Source organism: Thalassophryne amazonica, chromosome 1 (genome assembly GCF_902500255.1).
Source record: "Thalassophryne amazonica chromosome 1, fThaAma1.1, whole genome shotgun sequence".
Lineage (NCBI taxonomy): Eukaryota > Metazoa > Chordata > Actinopteri > Batrachoidiformes > Batrachoididae > Thalassophryne > Thalassophryne amazonica.
In genome coordinates, this window is record NC_047103.1 from 91,880,131 (window position 1) to 91,904,240 (window position 24,110).

General features: G+C 42.4%; 1 protein-coding gene across 2 annotated transcripts in view; it reads left to right on the forward strand.

The window, feature by feature from the left end:
• Positions 1–24,110, forward strand: part of LOC117512550 (glycogen debranching enzyme-like) — a 279,336-nt gene that overhangs the window by 115,686 nt on the left and 139,540 nt on the right. For both annotated transcript variants that reach the window (XR_004561327.1, XM_034172666.1), the window contains exons 13-15: positions 13,955–14,106; positions 16,346–16,447; positions 17,884–18,039. Coding sequence is in view for 1 of the 2 variants with exons in the window: in XM_034172666.1 (XP_034028557.1) it covers positions 13,955–14,106; positions 16,346–16,447; positions 17,884–18,039 (410 nt within the window). In the remaining variant the exon portion in view is untranslated. The remainder of the gene's footprint in view (positions 1–13,954; positions 14,107–16,345; positions 16,448–17,883; positions 18,040–24,110) is intronic.

Below are 24,110 nucleotides of genomic sequence, written 5' to 3' on the forward strand. Positions count from 1 at the left end.
GATCTGATGAGACAAAGATTGAACTCTTTGGGATGAATGCCAGGCATCATGTTTGGAGGAAACCAGGCACCATCTCTACAGTGAAGCATGGTGGTGGCAGCATCATGCTGTGGGGATGCTTTTCGGTGGCAGGAATTGGGAGACTAGTCAGGATTGAGAGAAAGACAAATGCAGCAATGTACACACAGCACTCTTCCTCCTTCAGCTTCCACCATCTGATCCATTGTTAAGCTCTGACTCTTCCTTCACGCCTGAAGCCATCCTGCAAACCACCATCCGATTCTGTCTAGCCACACGCACCCTGCCACCACCTTAGTCTCCAATTTCTTTTAACTTGCATTTCCTGGGATACTAGTCAGGATTGAGGGAAAAATGAATGCAGGAATGTACAGAGACATCCTGGATGAAAACCTGCTCCAGAGTGCTCCTGACCTCAGACTGGGGCGATGGATCATTTTTCATTTTTTTTTAATCCGGATAGAATAACTACATTAATGTCAACTCTTAAAATGAACAAAGTGAAAATATAACACATATCTGTTAATTTTAAAATAATGCACTAATTCTGAAGATTTTAACATTAACACACAGATACCCAAAGGGATTATGGGTAAACTTAGCATCTGCTCATACTGATTGGTTGATGAATTCATTCTATGTAAAACCAACACAAGTGAATGTAAAGTGTGTGTTGGTGTTTACAAATAAATGTGCTTTTGTAAAATATGTCACTTTTTTAATTTGTTAAAAAAATGCAAAACCGAAAAGTCTGTTAAATTGGGATTCAGGTCGACAATCCTGATATAACCAGCGCCAGTAGATGGTAGTGTTCTATGCATTTTGACCCCGGGTAATGACTTTTGTTTTTTTTTTTTGTGGCAGCCTGGCGGTCAGGTTCCTTCTGCTGGGGTAGAGTTGAGCACAGCAACTCTCAGCTGCCTCATTGCTCCAAAATATGTAGCAGACAGGAGCCAACTGGGTTTATAAATGTTTTTCACATTACCTACTATGTAAAAAACCATTAGTGGTCTACAAGTTATCAGAACTAAATTTATTGGAAGCTAATTGGTTTGCTGATGGTTTTAGAAGTTAGCTGAAAAGCAAAGCTAACAAAAAAGTTAGCTTTGCTAGCTAGCAGATTAGCAGAACTCTGCCCACCACTGCAGCCAAGATATCAAAGGAGTGGCTACAGGACAACTCTGTGAATGTCCTTGAGTAGCCCAGCCAGAGCCCAGACCTGAATCCAATTGAACATCACTACAGAGATCTGAAAATGGCTGTGCACCGATGCTGACCATCCAATCTGATGGAGCTTGAGAGGTGCTGCAAAAAGTAATGGGCAAAACTACCCAAAAATAGGTGCACCAAGCTTGTGGCATCATATTCAAGAAGACTTCAGGCTGTAATTGCAGTCAAAGTGAATCAACAAAGTATTGAGCAAAGAGTGTGAATACTTGTGTACATGTGATTTCTTACTTTTTTATTTTTAATAAATTTGCTAAATTTTCCAAACAGCTTTTTTCATGTTGTCATTATGGGGTGTTGTGAGTAGAATTTTGAGGGCAACAATGAATTTACTCCATTTTGGAATAAGGCTGTAACATAACAAATTGTGGAAAAGGTGAAGCGCTGTGAATACTTTCCAGATGTACCGTATATAAATATGAGTTCTTGGTAGATGCAGATATATCATTTTCAAATAGTTAACAATAGCCAAATTTCCTTGTTATAATTGTTTTGCTAGGTGGGATATCTTATGCAAATACAACAGGCTATTACTATATAACATGTTAGATATTTTGCTGGTACATTTCTTTTATTAAAATCAATTTGTTTCACTTTCACTGGAAAATGAGTGGTTGGGAGTTTTACAAAATATTTTACATTATTTCAACATGATAGTCTCTTAACATCATCTATTGTGCACTATGCTGTAAACTCACGCATCTACCTGAATTGCTACTATTATTTGCCATAAATCAAATATTTCAATCACCGCATGGGGGCTGCCATCTTTTCCAGTTGAAGGTGTGATGACAAAGACATCTGCCTACAAATTATGCCTAGGTTTAAATGTTTTTTCTTTAATAGATGAAAAGTTCCAGAATTTTAGGCACCAGACAAGCAAATGGAAAGCTTTTGGTACAATGCTGTAATTTTTGAAAAAAAACTTTAAGTCCACCAAGCGTTGTTGATGACATATATAAACTTGGTACTATTTCTTTTAGTTGTATTAAATATCTTGCTGTAGATACTGAAATAAACAAAGTCTTTAGATGACAAACGGGGACATGGAACATTGATCTCTATCTGTATATCTATATCAAATTAATCAAACCTATTTTCATCTGAATTACAGTATATTTGCCGCCATTCTGGAAGCCATCTTGGATAATGTGCATTTTCGGGCTTCTTGATTTAAATACCTATTATTACTCAAACTATTCTACCTTAAAGCTGCTCAATTGACGGTAAAACCTTCTTATAATTAATATCTGTTGCAACTCTTCTTACTTACTGGCTAGTGTCAGCCATCTTCAGAATGGCTGACACAGAATCACCTCGAAATTATTTTCACATTATTCACTTTGTGTGTTTTTAGGAATCCGCTAGCTTAGCACAGCTATTAGCTCTTAGCCGGTTTAGCATGGCGGCTTCTCCTGTCTCTCCTGCACTTTTCTGCGCTGGGTGTGAAATGTTTAGTTATTCCTCGGCCTCCTTTAGCAGTAACGGTACTTGTAATAAGTGTAGCTTGTTCGTAGCTTTGGAGGCCAGGCTGGGCAAATTGGAGACTCGGCTCCGCACCTTGGAAAATCCTACAGCTAGCCAGGCCCCTGTAGTTGGTGCGGACCAAGATAGCTTAGCCGCCGTTAGCTGTCCCCCAGCAGATCCTGAGCAGCCAGGAAAGCAGGCCGGCTGGGTGACTGTGAGGAAGAAGCGTAGTTCTAAACAGAAGCCCCCTGTACACCACCAACCCATTCACAACACCGTTTTCCACTCTCGGCAACACACCCGCCGAGGAACAAACTCTGGTTATTGGCGACTCTGTTTTGAGAAATGTGAAGTTAGCAACACCAGTAACCATAGTCAAATGTCTTCCGGGGGCCAGAGCAGGCAACATTGAAGGAAATTTGAAACTGCTGGCTAAGGCTAAGTGTAAATTTGGTAAGATTATAATTCACGTCAGCAGTAATGACACCCGGTTACGCCAATCGGAGGTCACTAAAATTAATATTGAATTGGTGTAACTGTGCAAAAACAATGTCGGACTCTGTAGTTTTCTCTGGGCCCCTCCCCAATGAGGTGGGCTTCATAGATAATTGGCAAAGCTTCTGGGGAAAACCTGGTCTTGTTAGGAGAGACGGCATCCATCCCACTTTGTCTGGAGCAGCTCTCATCTCTAGAAGTCTGGCCAATTTTATTAATCCCTCCAAATCATGACTATCCAGGGTTGGGAACAGGAAGCAGAGTTGTAGTCTTACATACCTCTCTGCAGCTTCTTTCCCCCTGCCATCCCCCCAATACCCCATCCCCGTAGAGACGGTGCCTGCTCCCAGACCACCAATAACCAGTAAAAATCTATTTAAGCATAAAATTCAAAAATAAAAAAATAATATAGCACCTTCAACTGCACCACAGACTAAAACAGTTAAATGTGGTTTAATAAATATTAGGTCTCTCTCTTCTAAGTCCCTGTTAGTAAATGATATAATAATTGATCAACATATTGATTTATTCTGCCTTACAGAAACCTGGTTACAGCAGGATGAATATGTTAGTTTAAATGAGTCAACACCCCCGAGTCACACTAACTGTCAGAATGCTCGAAGCACGGGTCGAGGAGGAGGATTAGCAGCAATCTTCCACTCCAGCTTATTAATTAATCAAAGACCCAGACAGAGCTTTAATTCATTGGAAAGCTTGACTCTTAGTCTTGTCCATCCAAATTGGAAGTCTCAAAAACCAGTTTTATTTGTTATTATCTATCGTCCACCTGGTCGTTACTGTGAGTTTCTTTGTGATTTTTCAGACCTTTTGTCTGACTTAGTGCTTAGCTCAGATAAGATAATTATAGTGGGTGATTTTAAGATCCACATAGATGCTGAGAATGACAGCCCCAACACTGCATTTAATCTATTATTAGACTCTACTGGCTTCACTCAAAATGTAAATGAGCCCACCCATCACCTTAGCCACACTTTAGATCTTGTTCTGACATATGGCTTAGAAATTGAAGACTTAACAGTATGCCCTGAAAACCCCTTTTTGTATGATCATTTCTTAATAACATTTACATTTACTTTAATGGACTACCCAGCAGTGGGGAATAAGTTTCATTACAGTAGAAGTCTTTCTGAACGCGCTGTAACTAGGTTTAAGGATATGATTCCTTCTTTATGTTCTTCAATGCCATGTACCAATACAGTGCAGAGTAGCTACCTAAACTCTGTGAGTGAGACAGATTATCTCGTCAATAGCATTACATCCTCATTGAGCACCACTTTGGATGCTGTAGCTCCTCTGAAAAAGAGAGCCTTAAATCACAAGTGCCTGACTCCGTTGTATAACCCACAAACTTGCAGCTTAAAGCAGATAACCCGTAAGCTGGAGAGGGAATGGCGTCTCACTATTTTAGAAGATCTTCATTTAGCCTGGAAAAAGTCTGTTGCTCTATAAAAAAAGCCCTCCGTAAAGCTAGGACATCTTTCTATTCATCACTAATTGAAGAAAATAAGAACAACCCCAGGTTTCTTTTCAGCACTGTAGCCAGGCTGACAAAGAGTCAAAGTTCTATTGAGCTGAGTATTCCTTTAACTTTAACTAGTAATGACTTCATGACTTTCTTTGCAAATAAAATTTTAACTATTAGAGAAAAAATTATTCATAACCATCCCAAAGACATATCTTTATGTTCGGCTGCTTTCAGTAATGCTGGTATTTGGTTAGACTCTTTCTCTCCGATTGTTCTGTCTGAGTTACTTTCATTAGTCACTTCCTCCAAACCATCAACATGTCTATTAGACCCCATTCCTACCAGGCTGCTCAAGGAAGCCCTACCGTTAATTAATGCTTCGATCTTAAATATGATCAATCTATCTTTATTAGTTGGCTATGTACCACAGGCTTTTAAGGTGGCAGTAATTAAACCATTACTTAAAAAGCCATCACTTGACCCAGCTATCTTAGCTAATTATAGGCCAATCTCCAATCTTCCTTTTCTCTCAAAAATTCTTGAAAGGGTAAAACAGCTAACTGATCATCTGCAGAGGAATGGTCTATTTGAAGAGTTTCAGTCAGGTTTCAGAATTCATCATAGTACAGAAACAGCATTAGTGAAGGTTACAAATGATCTTCTTATGGCCTCAGACAGTGGACTCATCTCTGTGCTCATCCTGTTAGACCTCAGTGCAGTTTTTGATACTGTTGACCATAAAATTTTATTACAGAGATTAGAGCATGCCATAGGTATTAAAGGCACTGCGCTGCAGTGGTTTGAATCATATTTATCTAATATATTACAATTTGTTCATGTAAATGGGGAGTCTTCTTCATGGACTAAGGTTGATTATGGTGTTCCACAAGGTTCTGTACTAGGACCGATTTTATTCACTTTATACATGCTTCCCTTAGGCAGTATTATTAGAAAGCATTGCTTAAATTTTCATTGTTACGCAGATGATACCCAGCTTTATCTATCCATGAAGCCAGAGAACACACACCAATTAATTAAACTGCAGGAATGTCTTACAGACATAAAGACATGGATGACCTCTAATTTCCTGCTTTTAAATTCAGATAAAACTGAAGTTATTGTACTTGGCCCCACAAATCTTAGAAACATGGTGTCTAACCAGATCCTTACTCTGGATGGCATTACCCTGACCTCCAGTAATACTGTGAGAAATCTTGGAGTAATTTTTGATCAGGATATGTCCTTCAATGTGCATATTAAGCAAATATGTATGACTGCTTTTTTGCATTTGCGCAATATCTCTAAAATTATAAAGGTCTTGTCTCAGAGTGATGCTGAAAAGCTAATTCATGCATTTATTTCTTCTAGGCTGGACTATTGTAATTCATTATTATTAGGTTGTCCTAAAAGTTCCTTGAAAAGCCTTCAGTTAATTCAAAATGCTGCAGCTAGAGTACTGACAGGGACTAGAAGGAGAGAGCATATTTCAGCCATATTGGCTTCTCTTCATTGGCTTCCTGTTAATTCCAGAATAGAATTTAAAATTCTTCTTCTTACTTATAAGGTTTTGAATAATCAGGTCCCATCTTATCTTAGGGACCTCATAGTACCATATCACCCCAATAGAGTGCTTCGCTCTCAGACTGCAGGCTTACTTGTAGTTCCTAGGGTTTGTAAGAGTAGAATGGGAGGCAGAGCCTTCAGCTTTCAGGCTCCTCTCCTGTGGATCCAGCTCCCAATTCGGATCAGGGAGACAGACACCCTCTCTACTTTTAAGATTAAGCTTAAAACTTTCCTTTTTGCTAAAGCTTATAGTTAGGGTTGAATCAAGTGATCCTGAACCATCCCTTAGTTATGCTGCTATAGACTTATGGGCCTTTCACACTGAATCCGTCAGGCCAATGCATCAAAGCATCGGGATCCGTCGATCCGTCATCCGACTGATTCGACGGATGACGTCAGACGCTTCGCTTTGGAAGCGGCAAAAAAAAAAAAAAAAAAAAAAGTGGGGGGCGGAGATTGCCATGTCACACTCTGGCTGTTTTCACAATCTGAAAAAGTTAAGCGATCGCCATCTTGAATGGGTCGCCTGAACCACAAAAAAAGCTTTAACAAACAGCAGTAGAACGATTATCCCATTATCCTGCTCGGAGAAGCTTTTTTTCAGCTACTTTTCAGAGTGACGTCGACCGAGGAGGAGGATGGACAAGGAGGACCAACGATCGAACCGCGACAGCGGGCCAAACCGCACGGAGAAGACGGGCTTCGTGCATCATCACTGGGCAGACCGAGGCAGGCAGCCGGGGTGATGGAGCAGACCCACTCAGTCCGAAATCTTCCACTTTTTGGATATATGCGAAGTCCCAGTTTGCCCAACGGAGTTTAGTTCTGCAGCTTTATCGAGGTGAGAATAATGTAAAAATAAAAGTTGACATTTACTGAACTGCTTTAAAGGTTTAATGATCGGCTAACGTTAGCGTAGCCTTTTAGCACAGTTGAGCTGAGTGAACACTTTAATTTCTAAATGGTTCAGTCTTTTTATTTTTTACCAAATAAAGCTACAGCTTTTTTCAGACACCACAAAAGCTCAACTTTAAATAACTTATTTTTTGGGCGTTTTTTCCATTGTTTTTTCCCCCGTTTTTCTGCTTTTTTTAATATTTTGCGCCTTGGGGCAACTGTTTGTTGTGATTTGGCGCTATATAAAAAAAAAAAATTGATTGAATTGATTGATTGAATATATAAACTGTTTAGTGTTTCTTTATATTTAAAGAAATATTTTTATTTGTCCCAATCAGGAACATTTGCTGTGCAGACAACCAAACTTCCATTGATGAGCTGAACACCATGAAGTCAAGTCGAAAGAAAACATCTCTGCTTTTCAGCAACACCACCAGAGTTCAAACCTGCAGAAGAGACCTTCATCTGGTCCCGAGAATCCAGCAGAACATCACCTGCTTCTAAATAAAAGGCTCTTTGAACAGCAACTATTATATTCATTTTTAAAAAGCTGTTTCACTTTATATTTTAACAATAAATGAACGGATCATTAAAAATGTCCACAAAATCAAAGACAAAAGACATTTACACAGGTAGAAGCTCTCCACTTATTGTGCTCAAATTCATATTTTAGAAATGACGCTGTCCTGATAGCAACATTAAAGGCAATTACATATTTTGGCGAAATTATAAGTTGAAATGACTATATATATATCATCATGAGGTTTGTCACAGAAATCCTACTTTACAATCACACTGCAGTTGATATATTATTTCCTGTTGCATTTATAATAAACATTAGTATTTATTTAAACATTAGTATTTATTTACAGTGTCTGTTTTTCTGGTTAAAATGAGATATAAATAATCTACCAGAATTTTAAAAAATGTACAAATTTCCATGTTATTTTGTCTAAAAATAAATGTCTGAGGTTCCTTATGTTAAGCAAGAAATGAAATAATCTGAAATAACAGGTGGTTTTAATTTACAGACAAAAGGTTTCTAAAGAACCATTTGATTTATTTAGCTATTTTAATTACAAGTGTTCTAAACTTTTTTTTTAACAGTAATCAGAAATAATGAGGTAACAACAACAAAAAAGATTTCGAAGGATTTTTCTTCAGAAAACTGCTCCATAATTGAGCAGTCCTGTGACACGTTTCTGTTTTGCACGGATCAGTGGTTTCCACCGATCCATTTTGTAGAGATCAGTGGTTTCCCCTTCCAAGATGGCGGCCAATGCGGTTTCTGCCACCCGTCTTCCGTGTTTTGGCCCGACGCGTAGTTCCTATTGGACAACGCAAAGGTACGTCACAGCTCAGCAGGTCGGAAGTTGGATTGGCTTGAACTTTAACACCGTCAGCCTGCTGACAAGCGGCAATGCGCGCTCCCGTCAGATGCGTCGGTTTAGCTCGGCTTTTGACGCGACGCATCTGACGCATCTGAAACGCAACGCGTCTCATTGAAAACAATGCTTTTTAGACTGACATTTGACGGATCTGATGGATTCAGTGTGAAAGGCCCTTAAGGCTGCTGGGGGTTTCCCATGATGCACTGAGTGTTTCTTTTTATTCACCTCTTTTTGCTCTGTATGCACCACTCTGCATTTAATCATTAGTGATTGATCTCTGCTCTCTTCCACAGCATGTCTTTTTCCTGACTCTCTCCCCTCAGCCCCAACCAGTCCCAGCAGAAGACTGCCCCTCCCTGAGCCTGGTTCTGCTGGAGGTTTCTTCCTGTTAAAAGGGAGTTTTCCTTCCCACTGTCGCCAAGTGCTTGCTCACAGGGGGGTCGTTTTGACCATTGGGGTTTTTCTGTAATTATTGTATGGCTTTTGCCTTACAATATAAAGCGCCTTGGGGCGACTGTTTTTTGTGATTTGGCGCTATATAAATAAAATTGATTTGATCTGATCTTGGATTTTACCTTCTTTTTAACAACTGTCCATAGTCAGATCTTGGTCGACTTTCTTCCACACTCTCAATATATACAGTAGAACCAGAAACCAGTGAAAAATATTTTGTTAGAATTTTTTGGAATTCAGCTGACTTTTTTCATACATTGACCGGCTTACATCTTCAGCCTCGCTTTTGTTGTCACTGTTCTGTCAGTGTCGCTATCACCTTGTTTCCCACGCTGTGTCTCTTGTGCACTCACATGTCACCCCCTCATCCACCTGCACTCGTTGCCTGCATGGTGTTGGTTTGACTCTGTTGGGTGTGTGTGTGTGTGTGTTTTGCAGTACATGCCTGATCAGGTTTACGCTCTAGGGCAGAGTTTCATGTGGTGTTTGCTAACAACAAATAGCAGCAGAATGTCTTTGCCACAAGAGTGGGTGATATGTCCTTACTTATCAGAGGTAAGAAGTGAAACTTGCAGACTCTTGTTTGGAGAACAACATTTAAGCATTTGTAATTGTAATTCCTTGATATGTATTCTTCCTGCACAAAATTAATGGAATATGGTCAACTGCATTTAGATTCTTAAAACCATAAAATATTTCATATCACTGCAGTTAATATTTTAAAGTGCTTAAAATATTTTTGATTCATTGTTATTCCTACATGATTCCTACATTATGAAGCAAAATATATAAATCCTGTCCAGGCCCTTAGGCCCATCAAGCTGCTACTTATCCCCAGATACCGAGTATGAAGTGAATGAGAGTCCACAACTTTCACTACAGTCCATTGCGGGTTACTTACCTGCCGAGGCTGGTACCCATTTACTGCTGGGTGGAGTGAGACAATGCAGATGACGTGTCTTCTCCAACAACACACACAGGTTACCTGGGTTACACACACCTGGAATTGAACCCCAGTCTATATATTAGGGGTGTCACGGTACACAGGAGTCATAGTTCGGTTCATATTTGTGTTTAGACATCATGGTTCGGTATGAGTTCGGTACAGGAACTTTAATTTGTGAGCAACACAGAGCTGTCATCAGACACTTTAGTACTCTGAGACAAAGTGTAAATGTAAACTTTCTTGATTCATTAAATGTTTAGGAATTAATTACATCTCTTGTCACTCACATTGGGATGAATTTACTGTGCAGACCGTTAAGTGTTTTCTTTTTTGTGACGCATCACGCAAGACCACCCTCAATATTTTGCCCAGGGTATAATTGACTGTTTTTGACTACTTTTGGTTTTTCCTTTATAATTTACCTTTAAAAAGTGTTTACCTGGCCTTGTTTGGTGTCATTTTTTTCAGCATAACCTCACCTGTGTGACTTTACAGTTTCTCATTCATTCTGACCTACTGTATTAACACAGTGAACCTAAAATCACACAAACATAAAATCTAAATAGAAAAAAAGTTTTGTTTTTTGACTATGAAAACCACAAACTTGTTTAACGCACCATTTTCACAACATAAAATATAAATATAAATTTTAAATTTCAAAAACATGTACAAATGTAGCAAAAAAACAAAGTTAAATACGACTATTTACATAAATGCAGGAAATGCTTACGGCATTTTTTTGCACAATTATTTACAAAACAGATATCACAATAAGATTTACAATGTAAAGATAAATTGTACATTTCAAAAACATATAGTGCAGGAAATGCTAATGCTAAACTATTAAAATTCAAATGATCTTTAAACCAGTCTTTTTTTTTTACTTTCTTAGATATCATTTTTTGCAGTGTACATCTATCAGGTGTTCCAATAATAACCACATTGTAGCTGCTCGGTCAGCCATCGATATAATAGAATAACAGACTCTCATGGACTTTGGTATGACTAACTACAATGTGGCTAAAAGCTCCTGTCACTATGTGGGAGTTATAAGGTTAACTTTGGATACATACAGTGAGGAAAATAAGTATTTGAACACCCTGCGATTTTGCAAGTTCTCCCACTTAGAAATCATGGAGGGGTCTGAAATTTTCATCTTAGGTGCATGTCCACTGTGAGAGACATAATTAAAAAAAAAAATATCCAGAAATCACAATGTATGATTTAAAAAAAAAAATTATTTGTATGTTACTGCTGCAAATAAGTATTTGAACTCCTGAGAAAATCAATGTTAATATTTGGTACAGTAGCCTTTGTTTGCAATTACAGAGGTAAAATGTTTCCTGTAGTTTTTCACCAGGTTTTCACACACTGCAGCAGGGATTTTGGTCCACTCCTCCACACAGATCTTCTCCAAATCTTTCAGGTTTGGAGTTTCAGCTCCCTCCAAAGATTTTCTATTGAGTTCAGGTCTGGAGACTGGCCAGGCCACTCCAGGACCTTGAAATGCTTCTTACGGAGGCCCTCCTTAGTTGCCCTGGCTGTGTGTTTGGGGTCATTGTCATGCTGAAGACCCAGCCATGACCCATCTTCAATGCTCTTACTGAGGGAAGGATGTTGTTTGCCAAAATCTCACAATACATGACCCCATCCATCCTCCCTTCAATACGGTGCAGTCGTCCTGTCCCCTTTGCAGAAGAGCACCCCCAGAGTATGATGTTTCCACCCCCATGCTTCACGGTTGGGATGGTTTTCTTGGGGTAGTTCTCATCCTCTAAACATGGTAAGTGGAGTTGATTCCAAAAAGCTCTATTCTGGTCTTATCTGACCACATGACCTTCTCCCATGCCTCCTCTGGATCATCCAGATGGTCACTGATGAACTTCAAATGGGCCTGGACATGTGCTGACTTGAGCAGGGGGACCTTGCTGCCCTGCAGGATTTTAAACCATGACAGCATCATGTGTTACTAATGTAATCTTTGTGACTGTGGTCCCAGCTCTCTTCAGGTCATTGACCAGGTCCTCCTGTGTAGTTCTGAGCTTTCTCAGAATCATCCTTACCCCACAAAGTGAGATCTTGGATGGAATCCCAGACTGAGGGAGATTGACAGTCATCTTGTTTCTTCCACTTTCTAATAAATAATCGTAACAGTTGTTGTCTTCTACCAAGCTGTTTGCCTACTGTCCTGTAGTCCATTCCAGGCTTGTGCAGGTCTACAATTTTGTCCCTGGTGTCCTTAGACAGCTCTTTGGTCTTGGCTATCGTGGACAGGTTGGAGTGTGATTGATTGAGTGTGTGAACAGGTGTCTTTTATACAGGTAACAAGTTCAAACAGGTGCAATTAATACAGGTAAAGAGTGCAGAATAAGAGGGCTTCTTAAAGAAAAAGTAACAGTTCTGTGTGAGCCAGAATTCTTGCTGGTTGGTAGGGGATCAAATACTTATTTGCAGCAGTAACATACATATTATAAAAAAAAAAAATCATACATTGTGATTTCCAGATTTTTTTTTAGATTATGTCTCTCACAGTGGACATGCACCTAAGATGAAAATTTCAAACCCCTCCATGATTTCTAAGTGGGAGAACTTGCAAAATCGCAGGGTGTTCAAATACTTATTTTCCTCACTGTAACTTTCTGTACGACAAGCCTAAACTCATATTTCAACTCTGATTCTGATTAGAACACATCAATGTGACAAACCCTAAACAGCTTCCTCTGTGAACATAAAACAATGTCTTGTATTTTAAATAACCATCTGCATAAGATGTTAGCATGATCAAATTAGAAGATTAAATATCACTTCTTGTAAATCAGTAACATGGATTGTTTTACATTTATTTGATACATATATGGAAATTTGCTGAATAGTAATTTATGGGCCATGGTGTCAGTCAGTCATTTTCTACACCTGGTTACTCCAGTCAAGGGTCATGGGGGTGCTGGAGCCTATACCAGCAGTCATAGGGCAAAAGGCAGGGTAATCCCTGGACAGGATGCCAGTCTATCATAGGGCCACTTATAGACAGACAAGCACATTCACACATACACACACCTATGGTCAATTTAGAGTCACCAATTCACCTATGTACATGTCTTTGGAAGTGGAAAGAAGCAGGAGCACTCAGAGGGAACCCACATGAACACAGGGAGAACATGCAAACTCCACACAGAAAGGCCCTGGTGGGATGCGATCCCAGGACCTTCTTGCAGTGAAGCAACAATGCTAATCACTAAGCCGTCTCGGTCATTGTGTATCTATTATAAATTACACTCAACAAAAATATAAATGCAACACTTTTGGTTTTGCTCCCATTTTGTATGAGATGAACTCAAAGATCTAAAACTTTTTCCACATACACAATATCACCATTTCCCTCAAATATTGTTCACAAACCAGTCTAAATCTGTGATAGTGAGCACTCTCTCCTTTGCTGAGATAATCCATCCCACCTCACAGGTGTGCCATATCAAGATGCTGATTAGACACCATGATTAGTGCACAGGTGTGCCTTAGACTGCCCACAATAAAAGGCCACTCTGAAAGGTGCAGTTTTATCACACAGCACAATGCCACAGATGTCGCAAGATTTGAGGGAGCGTGCAATTGGCATGCTGACAGCAGGAATGTCAACCAGAGCTGTTGCTCATGTATTGAACATTCATTTCTCTACCATGAGCCGTCTCCAAAGGTGTTTCAGAGAATTTGGCAGTACATCCAACCAGCCTCACAACCGCAGACCACATGTAACCACACCAGCCCAGGACCTCCACATCCAGCATGTTCACCTCCAAGATCGTCTGAGACGTAACCGACTTGAGTGGGCAAATGCTCACATTCGCTTGGAGAGGTGCTCTCTTCACGGATGAATCCCGGTTCTGACAGTACTCTCAAAGATATTGGAAAAAAAAAAAAAAGAATACAACCTGATTGTCAGTCCAGTTTGATTTGGCATATTGGGATACCAGTAGCTCATGCCTAAGTTGTTTCTTGTTTTCTTTCTATCAGTTATTAACGACCATAGCAATGGAACTTGGCACTCTTGGTATGGGAATGAGCCAGTGGGTGGCTTTGTTCAGCCCAGCATCCAGCCTCTACTCCCAACTGTCACTCACACCATGTTAATGGATGTCTTGCTCAACAACCAGGATCCAGTCAAGGTACATAATCGTCCACAATAAATACAGCAGACTGCTTCTGGCTTCTCTTTTCACTAAAACAATTAGTAATGGCTGATACCAATTCTCATACAGCCAGCCAGCTAGCTATCGGTTCATACCTGGTTAATGTCATACAGATATGAATTATATAAAAAGTTAGGACAGTGTATTCAAATTAATACAGAAATCACATAACATTTGTAAGTCCCTTTGGCTGTTCCCTTGTATCACTCTGGGTTGCCACAGCAAATCCAAGGTGGCTCTGCATGTTGATTTTTGTACAAATTCAGTTTTACACTGGATGCCTTTCCTGACACAGCTCCACACTACATGGACAGTGGGCAGAGGTGGCCTTGAACCTGGAACCATCTGCATTTGAAACAAGTGCACTATGGTGCAGTTGTGGAGTTATTCTTGTCTTGTGTTCTGTGCTGGATTAGTCACTGAAGCTGATTCCTCAGGTTGAAGCGAAGCTGGACCTTGATTACCTACCTAACATCTCCAAAAATCCAAAAGACAATCAATCAGATGAAATCTATTAACATGCCTGACAGTGATGGAGTTCCAGCAGAGGCTTTCCAGAATGGTGGTGACTTGCTACATGGCAGGCTTGGAAGCATGTTTGCTTCCTGCTGGGAGAGTGGCATCATACCTCAAGACCTGAGGGACTCCGTCATCATCCCCCTGTACATGAATAAGGGGCGGGACAGAAATCAGAGTGTACAAACTACTGTTCAAATCATGTTTCTCTCGATTGCCAGAAAGATCTTGGCTTGAGTCCGTCTCAACAGGGTCACTCCGAGGCATCGCAGACAATGTCTTTGTGTTTATACAATTGCAAGAGAAGTGCAAAGAGTAGAATATGGGTCTCTTTGATGCCTTTGTAGACTTAATAAAGATCTTTGACACTATCACTCATGAGGGATTGTCGAAATCCTCTTGGCTTGCCTCTCGGCTACCCTCCCAAGTTTCTAACAATCCTTTAGCTTCAACAAGAACAGTTAGCTGAGTTAGCTGGCTCCATCTCAGAGAGCTTTCCTATCTCAAATGACATCAAATAGGGATGCATACTCACACCCACACTATTTTCTGTCTTCTTTAGTATGATGCTCGATGCTCCTTGAAGCCAAGGAAAACAGTGCTCATGGCATCTATATTTGTTTCCACACAGATGGCAGCCTCTTTAACTTACAACGCTTGCTTTCCAAGACCCTTGAGCAGTTGGACCAGGAGCTCATATACACAGATGGTTGTGCCATGATAGGCCACATAGACGATGCTGTTCCACAAATTGCCAGCTGTTTCTTTAAAGCACCAGAGGCTTTTAGCCTTACAATGAACCTGTAGAAAACAGAGGTCATGTACCAACTCCTACCTGGTGAACCTTACAGTGCACCAAACATAATCATTGATAGCAGTACACAACACCTATCCTGTAAGTGTAATTTCCAACAATGCTGCAACCAGCAAGGACCTAAACCAGCTGATTTCACTGACTGACATCACTTTTAGCGGATGGGATGAGTTTGTCAGTGAAACAGACTGGTGGACTCCGTGATTGCAAAGAAAGCCCACACTCTCTTGGCCCTTTCTGGAATGTCTTTGGACACCACGGGATGAGAGGAAGTCCAACACAGACCCCAAGGAGAATTGTTGACTGTGCTTATCTCTGCATTCTGGAAGAGAGTCTGCAAGCTCCCTCCCTGCACGGGGTGTCAATCTGACACAAATTACCTCGCCAGCTACAGCTGATACCCATTAACAGCTGGGTGGACTGCTACAATGCAGATGAAGTGTCTTGTCCAAAGCCACAAGTAGAGTGACAGGGAATCAAACCTCTGTTGTATTGGTAGTCTAATGACAGGGAATCAAACCTCTGTTGTATTGGTAGTCTAATGCCTTATCCCGCTGAGCTACCTGCTTTGTGGTTTTCACCTCTAGATTTCAAAATATCCCTATAAAATTCAGGAAGCTTTTAAACCACAACAAGCTAGTGAGCAACCTCAGTGAAACATTGTGTTCAACCACACGGTGTGTGTTGACTCAGGTTACAGATATCTGATCAATATTTGCAAAGAAAAGAGTTGATTTAATTTATTTTTGACATGAATTAATTGTGCTGTTCATTAGTTGGACAATTTTGTATAAACTTACAGAAATTTCTCTACTTGAATATAGAGACCTTATAATCGTGCTAATAATTTGAATTAATTCAACGTAACCTATCATTTTCTTTCAGAATGTTTCCGTGTATGACTACCTGCCTGCTTCTGCTCTTGTCTCAATGTCCTGCTGTGCTACAGGCAGTACGAGGGGATATGATGAATTGCGTCCTCATCAGGTAAAAGAAAATGAATTATATTTGGCTGTAAACACAACTTCTCAATTGTGGTCCTCAGAACCCTCATTGCTCTGGATATTTTCTGTCCCTTCCTGTTGTACTGATGCCTGCCAGATTGTGATTGACTGAAAAGCATCAGTTACCTCGATGTCCGACGCGGCCACATTGTAGTTTCAGGAACAGTGCTATAAGACCCCTCAGCAGAAACTGTACACTGCGGCTGGTAAATGTCAGTTGATTTAACAAATGGATTGAGGAATAACAGGAATGTACAGCAGGTCATGGGCAGGTTGAGCACTTTCAGAATCTCAACAACAGCGTCCAACAATGATTAGCAAACTTAAAGTGGGTCAGTACACAGGGTCAAAGCACTCAGGCAGCAGTCCTTCACGGCAGATGCAAGGGTTAATCCAAGTACAGACAGAGATTAATAGTTAATCTCAGAAACAATAATCCAAAAACAGCCCGGTTTTCTTGGTGGTTGGCAAAGGCAAGATAATGTTGTGCACAGTCGGATCAGATACTCACTAGAGATAAGGAGCGAGAGCAACAAAGAAACAATGAGGAAGTAGGATGAGGAACACTGGAAACAATCTATAAACCTGCCAGCCATCCCCAAGTCCTCCAAATTGCATGAGGTTGCACAATGGCCTTGGAAAGATTGGCGCTGATGTGCATGGGTTTACCATGGAGATGAAAGTGAAAGTAAACAAAACAGCATCTGGTGATAAACAAACAAAAGACTCTGGATGAATGCTTACAGAATGAAGTGTGCACAATCATCAGGAACACCAGAAGACTGCAAAAACTGTAAGAAATGTGAGTACCATAAGGAAACACTAAGAGAGGGTGCCGAGCATAAGAAATGTAGGAAGCAAAATACATGAGAAAAACAAAACAAACCCTGCACAAATGCAGCATCTGCATGGATCATGACAGAAAGTAAATACCTGTTTGCGGACTCTGAAAATTTGACCTGTTATCCAATAGAGTCTTTGTGAAATGTCCACAAAAACCTAAGTAAGAGCTTCTCTGATGATAATTGTTCCATAAATATTAGGACGTTTTGCTCAAATACAAATTTTAGCACCGCAGTTGCATTTGTGTAGCGGCCTCAAACTGGTTCCTGAAAGGGCAGAGAGGTTGCAGGCTTTTGGTTATTGCAGCCACCTCAGAAGGTGATTTCACTGAAAATATGTCCCTGTCTTCAAAAGTGGGATAAATCAGTGAATAAATCGCTATAAAATCCTGTATTCTCTTTGCCCTTTTCTTGGTCCTGTTTGAGGCCACCGCAGTATAGGAATGTTGGGGTATATGTATTGGGGTCATTATGAATTAATACATTGACTGACCATCCAGTAATGCTAGTAGAACACTGCACTGAACAAAATAGTTTTGGCAGTTGCTCTGGGATTTACCTTCAGTGCATCACGCAGATATCTGTGGTGAGGGAGGATGATCAGTACACCTGCTGGAACACTGAGGCTGAAACCTTTGATATGACTGCCGTTAATCTACAGACCGGCATCCTGGCATGCAAGCTGGCTCTCAACAAACTCCACCAACAGCTGGCTGCTCAAGGCTTTACTCAGGTTTGTTCACTCTGTAGTGTTTTTTTTTTTTAAGCTTCGTGTTAATGCTTTGTTTAATGTTGTACGGTTTGTCTTGTTGTCTCATTTTATAACAAATTAGTTCAGGTATAGTACAGTTATACATTTACATAAAGCATCCATGAGCAAAGAACACAGTGTGTCCCTAGCTTGCTCACTGTTATCCACACTCAAGTATTAATACACACAATCTGTTAATCAGTCACATCTTGAGTTTATATGAGACATGAAAACTTTCAGTTTGTCCACACAGATTTGCATCTCTGTTGTGACTTCCAATAAGGCTGCCTTGGTAAGAAAACATATGATAAAATAAGTCATTCCCATTTTAAGCCCCTTTTTATGCAAGCAATGAGGGCCCATATTTGACAGTGCATGTCAGAGCACAACCCAAAAATATAGTCAAAGGAATTGTCTGTAGACCTCTGAGACAGGGTTGTCTCGAGGCAAAAATCTGGGGAAGGGTATAGAAATATTTTTGCTGCTTTGAAGGTCCCAGTGAGCACAGTGGCCTTCATCATCATTAAAAAGAAGAAGTTTGGCTCCACCAAAACTCTTCCTAGAGCTGGCCTTCTGTCTAAAGTGAGTGATTGGGGGAGAAAGGCCTTAATCAGGGAGGTGACCAAGAACTCGATGGTCACTCTCTCAGAGGTCCAACTTCCAGAAGATCAAATGGGTCATTCCATCTCAAGTCATCCAGGGGCTCTCAGGTCATGCCTCAGTCCTGAGTTGCCAATTTAATTATCAAGCTTGTTTAGCAGGAATGGCTGGAGACAAATGCAGGACTCGACACAGTAGCTCAGGTTCAAAGAGACATTTACTGAATTAATCAGTAGGGTCCGGTACACAGAGAGGCAGTCCAAAAACAGCAAACAGATCAAAATCATCAGGCGCGTAGCGTAGTCGAGATAAACAGGCAGAAGGTCAAAACACACGTGACAGCAGGACTTGAACAATACTAAGGAACAGAGCTAGACACGGTGGCACAAGGCACAACGATCAGGCAAATTATCAGTGCAACCAGTGAAGCTTAAATACACCAAGTAGTGAGCTACAGATTGGGAACACCTGTGGAAAGAACCGGAAAAGGGTGTGGCCTAGACAGAGTGTGACGCCCCCCACCAAGCACCAAGCGAGACAGATAAGAGAGATAGGGACAGAGAAGCCCAAGCAGGAAACACCCAGCAAGAGAAGTCACAAATACAGCACAAATCAACGTTCCCCTCAATGAGACCATTCTAACAATGCAGGAACAACACAAAAAAGAAAGAGGACCCCAACCTAGGCATAGCCAAAAACCAGAAGACACCCAGTACATGACAGGATCCCCCACCTAACGGCTGGCACCTGACGGCCCAGGGGAGTCAGGATGCCGAGCGTGGAAGTCCGAAATCAGGTCCGGGTCTAGGATGAAGCGGGCAGGAACCCAGGAACACTCCTCCGGCCCATACCCCTCTCAGTCCACCAGATACTGCACCCCCTCCCATGCCAGACCCCAAGACGTGCCGCACCGAAAAGACCGGCCCACCATCCACAAATCGGGTGGTTGGCGGGGGATTGGCCGGTGGACACAAAGGATTGGTATGGGCAGGCTGCACCTGGCTGACGTGGAAAGTGGCGTGTATCCTCATGGACCTGGGTAGCCGAAGGTGAACAGAAACCCGGTTAACAACTTTTGCAATGGAAAATGGACCCACGAACCTGGAAGCAAGCATCCGTGGTGGACCCCGGAGGGCCAGATGGTGGGTGGAGAGCCACACCCATTGTCCAGGTGAGTAGACAGGCTCCTGTGACCTCTTCTTGTTTACGGTGGCCTTGTAGGCCGCTGATGATCGTAGTAAGGCCCGATGGGCCCGCTCCCAGGTCTGTCAGCAGCGGAGGATGAGTTACAGAGCTCAGGGTACACGAGAAGTCAGGTCTGTGGAAGAGAACAGAGTAGGCTGAAATCCATGCGACAAATGAAATGGGGAGTAGCCAGTGGATGCAGACGGCAGACAGTTGTGGGCAAGTTCTACCCATACTAATTGTGTAGACCAGGAGGGCGGGTGCTGTGATGCGAGAATGCAAAGACCTTTTTCCATTTCTTGATTGATCCATTAGCCTGCGGGTGGTACGTGGAGGTGAGGCTGGAGGAAACCCCCAGCAGTCGGCAGAATTCGCCCCAAAACTGAGAGGCAAATTGTGTGCCCCGATCGGAAACAATGTTCTTGGGAAAACCATGGAGCCTAAAGATGTGAGTTAATAGTGCTTCAGCAGTTCTTTTTGTGGTAGGTAATTTAGGTAGGGGTACAAAGTGCGCCATCTTGGACAGGTGGTCAACTACCGTCAGTATTACGGTATTGCCATTGGACGGGGGTAGGCCCGTTACGAAGTCCACTGAGATGTGTGACCATGGTCGTGAAGGAATGGGTAGCGGGTGGAGCTTGCCAGTAGGTGGTCGGGTAGAGGATTTGTACATCGCACAGGTGGGACACACCCCAATGTATTCAGTGATGTCGGAAAGTAATTGTGGCCACCAGAACCTTTCTTGGATGAGAGTAACCGTGTTATTGATACCCGGATGACAGGCGGGTATGTTGTGTGCACAACATATGACCTCCCCCCATAATGTATCTGGAACAAACAGCCTATCCGGAGGACAACCCTGAGGGATGGGAAGGTCTCGCGCTGCGGACCGGACCTTGGTCTCAATGTCCCAGGTGAGTGCAGAGAGGAAGCAGGATGTGGGTAGAATGGTATCTGTGTCTGTTGTTTCTTCCGACGGGTCCTCCCATCTGGAGAGGGCATCTGGCTTGCCGTTTTTTGACCCAGGCCTATATGATAATACAAAATTGAAATGACTGAAAAAACTGACCACTGAGCTTGTCGGGAATTAAGTCTTTTAGCGGAGCGCAGGTATTCGAGGTTCTTATGACCGGTCCATACCAGAAATGGTACTCGTGCTCCTTCCAACCAGTGGCGCCACTCCTCCAAGGCCACTTTGACCACCAGCAGTTCGCGATCGCCGATATGGTAATTGCGCTCTGCCGGAGTTAATTTTCTTGATAAAAAGACACAAGGATGTAACCTCTTATCTGCCGGATCAATATGGGACAAAACGGCTCCGATACCCTCATCGGAAGCGTCCACTTTGACCACGAACTGTCTGGCGGGGTCAGGGAGGAGAAGCACGGGGGCTGTTGTGAAACGTTTCTTTAGGACCTGAAAAGCCTTGTGACACTCCGGTGTCCACTGAAAGGTCTGGAGGGACGAGGTAAAATTATGCAAAGGAGCTGCCACTGAGTTAAAATTGCGAATGAACTTTTGGTAAAAATTGGCAAAGCCCAGAAACCTTTGGACCTTCTTACGGTCCTTTGGAGTAGCCCACTCACGCACTGCAGCTACTTTTTCTGGGTCCATCTGAATCTTCCCTGGGGAAATAACAAATCCTAAAAATGATATAGTAGATTTATGAAACTCACATTTTTCAGCTTTGACAAATAACTGGTTGCGTAATAAAGTTTCAAGGACTAAATGCACGTCGGGAGTGAGTATCTACATCGGGGGAGTAGATCAGAATGTCGTCTAAATACACAAACCTATTCAGGAAATCCCGCAAGACGTTATTGACCAGATTTTGAAACACTGCAGGTGCATTGGTTAAGCCGAAAGGCATTACTAAATACTCATAATGACCGGTGGGAGTATTGAATGCAGTTTTCCATTCATCACCTTGTCTAATCTGCACTAAATGGTACGCATTGCAGAAATCAAGTTTTGTGAAGATTGTGGCACCCTCTAGTAGCTCAAACGTGGTAGCGATTAGTGGTTCTTAACGGTAACATTATTTAGTCCCCGATAGTCTATCCAGGGCCGGAGTGACTTGTGTTTCTTTTCTACAAAGAAAAACCCCGCCCCTATGGGAGAGGACGACGGACGAATCAAGCCAGCCTCTAAAGACTCGCGGATGTAAATATTCATGGTGATGCGTTCAGGTGCAGTCAGAGAAAACAACTTCCCTCGTGGAGGACTGCACCGGGAAGTAGCTCAATAGCGCAGTCATAGGCTCTATGTGGAGGGAGCGATTTAGCCCTTGCTTTGCTAAACACTTCTGTAAGGTCATGATAACCCAGAGGAACTCCAGTTAGATCTGGATTAGGAGAAAAGGTGATCCTTGCAGACGCCCTGCGCAAGCGGGACTCCAAGAACTGATTCGTTCCTCAGACCAGTTAATCTATGGACAGTGTTTCTTTAGTCAGGGATGTCCCAAAATGGCGGAGTGAGTCATTCTATCAAATACATGAAAGCTTAAGCTTCAGAATGTGTACCGGCTATGATCAACTGTGCTGACTGGTTGCGATGAGTAATTTGACAGCGTTCATGGCCATCTACGGTGGACATTACCAGCGGACGTGAGAGATGGTACAGCTTAAGGTGTAGAGACCTGGCAAGAGAGGATTGCAGTAAATTAGCATCAGAACCAGAACCAATAAATACCGGTACAGAACATGATGAATGATCGGAACAAAGCTTGCCACGATAACATTTTGAGGAGAAATTGAATTGAATTGAATTGAATTGATGAGCAGGCAACACCTCCAAGCGCAGGACTGGGGGGCGTCCGTCATGTCGAGGCCGGTCCGCCAGCCGGAAGTCGGTGCGAATAGCCAGTGCTATCACCTGGTCCAGCTCTTCCGGGAGGTCGATGGCAATTAATTGATCCTGGATATGTGTTGACAGGCCTTGGAAAAACACATCGTGGAGTGCTGCCAGATTCCACTTGCTCTTTGCCGCCACGATGCGGAAGTCGATGATGTAATTAGCGACGCGTTGGTTTCCTTGATGAAGCCGCATCAGGGAATGGGCCGCTTCACGGCCTGGTGATGTTTGCTGAAAAACCTGTAGGAATGCTGTCTTGAACACCTGGAGGGAGTCACAGGCTGGAGACTGCCTGCTTCACTCTGCTGAAGCCCACGCCGCTGCCCGGCTGGTCAGGTGAGTAATTATGAATGCGATCTTCATCCTGTCGGACAGAAACATTGCTGATGTTAGCTCAACGTGGAGGTCACACTGGGTGAGAAAGGGTTTTGCACTTTCAGATTCTCTGAAGAAATGTTCAGGTCAAGAGAGCTGGTTGCAGACAACAGGGGGTGCTGTAGGCGCAGGCGGGGCAGCACTCGGTCCTGGAGGTGGCTGATTGGGGGTGGTCGAGGTGGACGAGGCCTGATGAGTCAAAGTGGCCACTAATTGGTCAATCTGTGTGCTCACAGAAGTCATAAAAGCATCCTGCCTCTTGGTGAGATCTGATACACCGGCACTTAATGCTGTGAGGTGATCTTCTTGATCTGCCCGCTGGTGGCTATGGTGACGGACCGCCAACTGGAACGGGTCTGAGTCCGCTGTCTCCATCATTGGCCTGATCGTTGTATCAAGCTTCTTTAGCAGGAATGGCTGGAGACAAATTCAGGACTCGACACAGTAGCTCAGGTTCAAAGAGATGTTTACTGAATTAATCAGTGGGGTCTGGTACACAGAGAGGCAGTCCAAAAAGAGCAAACAGATCAAAATCATCAGGCGAGTAGCGTGGTTGAGATAAACAAGCAGAAGGTCAAAACACACGTGGCAGCAGAACTTGAACAATACTAAGGAACGGAGCAAGAAACGGTGGCACAAGGCACAACGATCAGGCAAATTATCAGTGCAGCCAGTGAAGCTTAAATACACCAAGTAATGAGCTACAGATTAGGAACACCTGTGGAAAGAACTGGAACAGGGTGTGACCTAGACAGAGTGTGACGCCCACCACCAAGCACCAAGCGAGACAGACAAGAGAGACAGGGACAGAGAAGCCCAAGCAGGAAACACCCAGCAAGAGAAGTCACAAATACAGCACAAACCAACGTTTCCCCCGAATCAGACCATTCTAACAATGCAGGAACAACACAGAAAAGAAACAGGACCCCAACCTAGGCATGGCCAAAAACCAGAAGACACCCAGTACATGACAGGATCCCCCACCTAACGGCCGGCACCCGACGACCCAGGGGAGTCAGGATGTGGATTTTCCACATTTT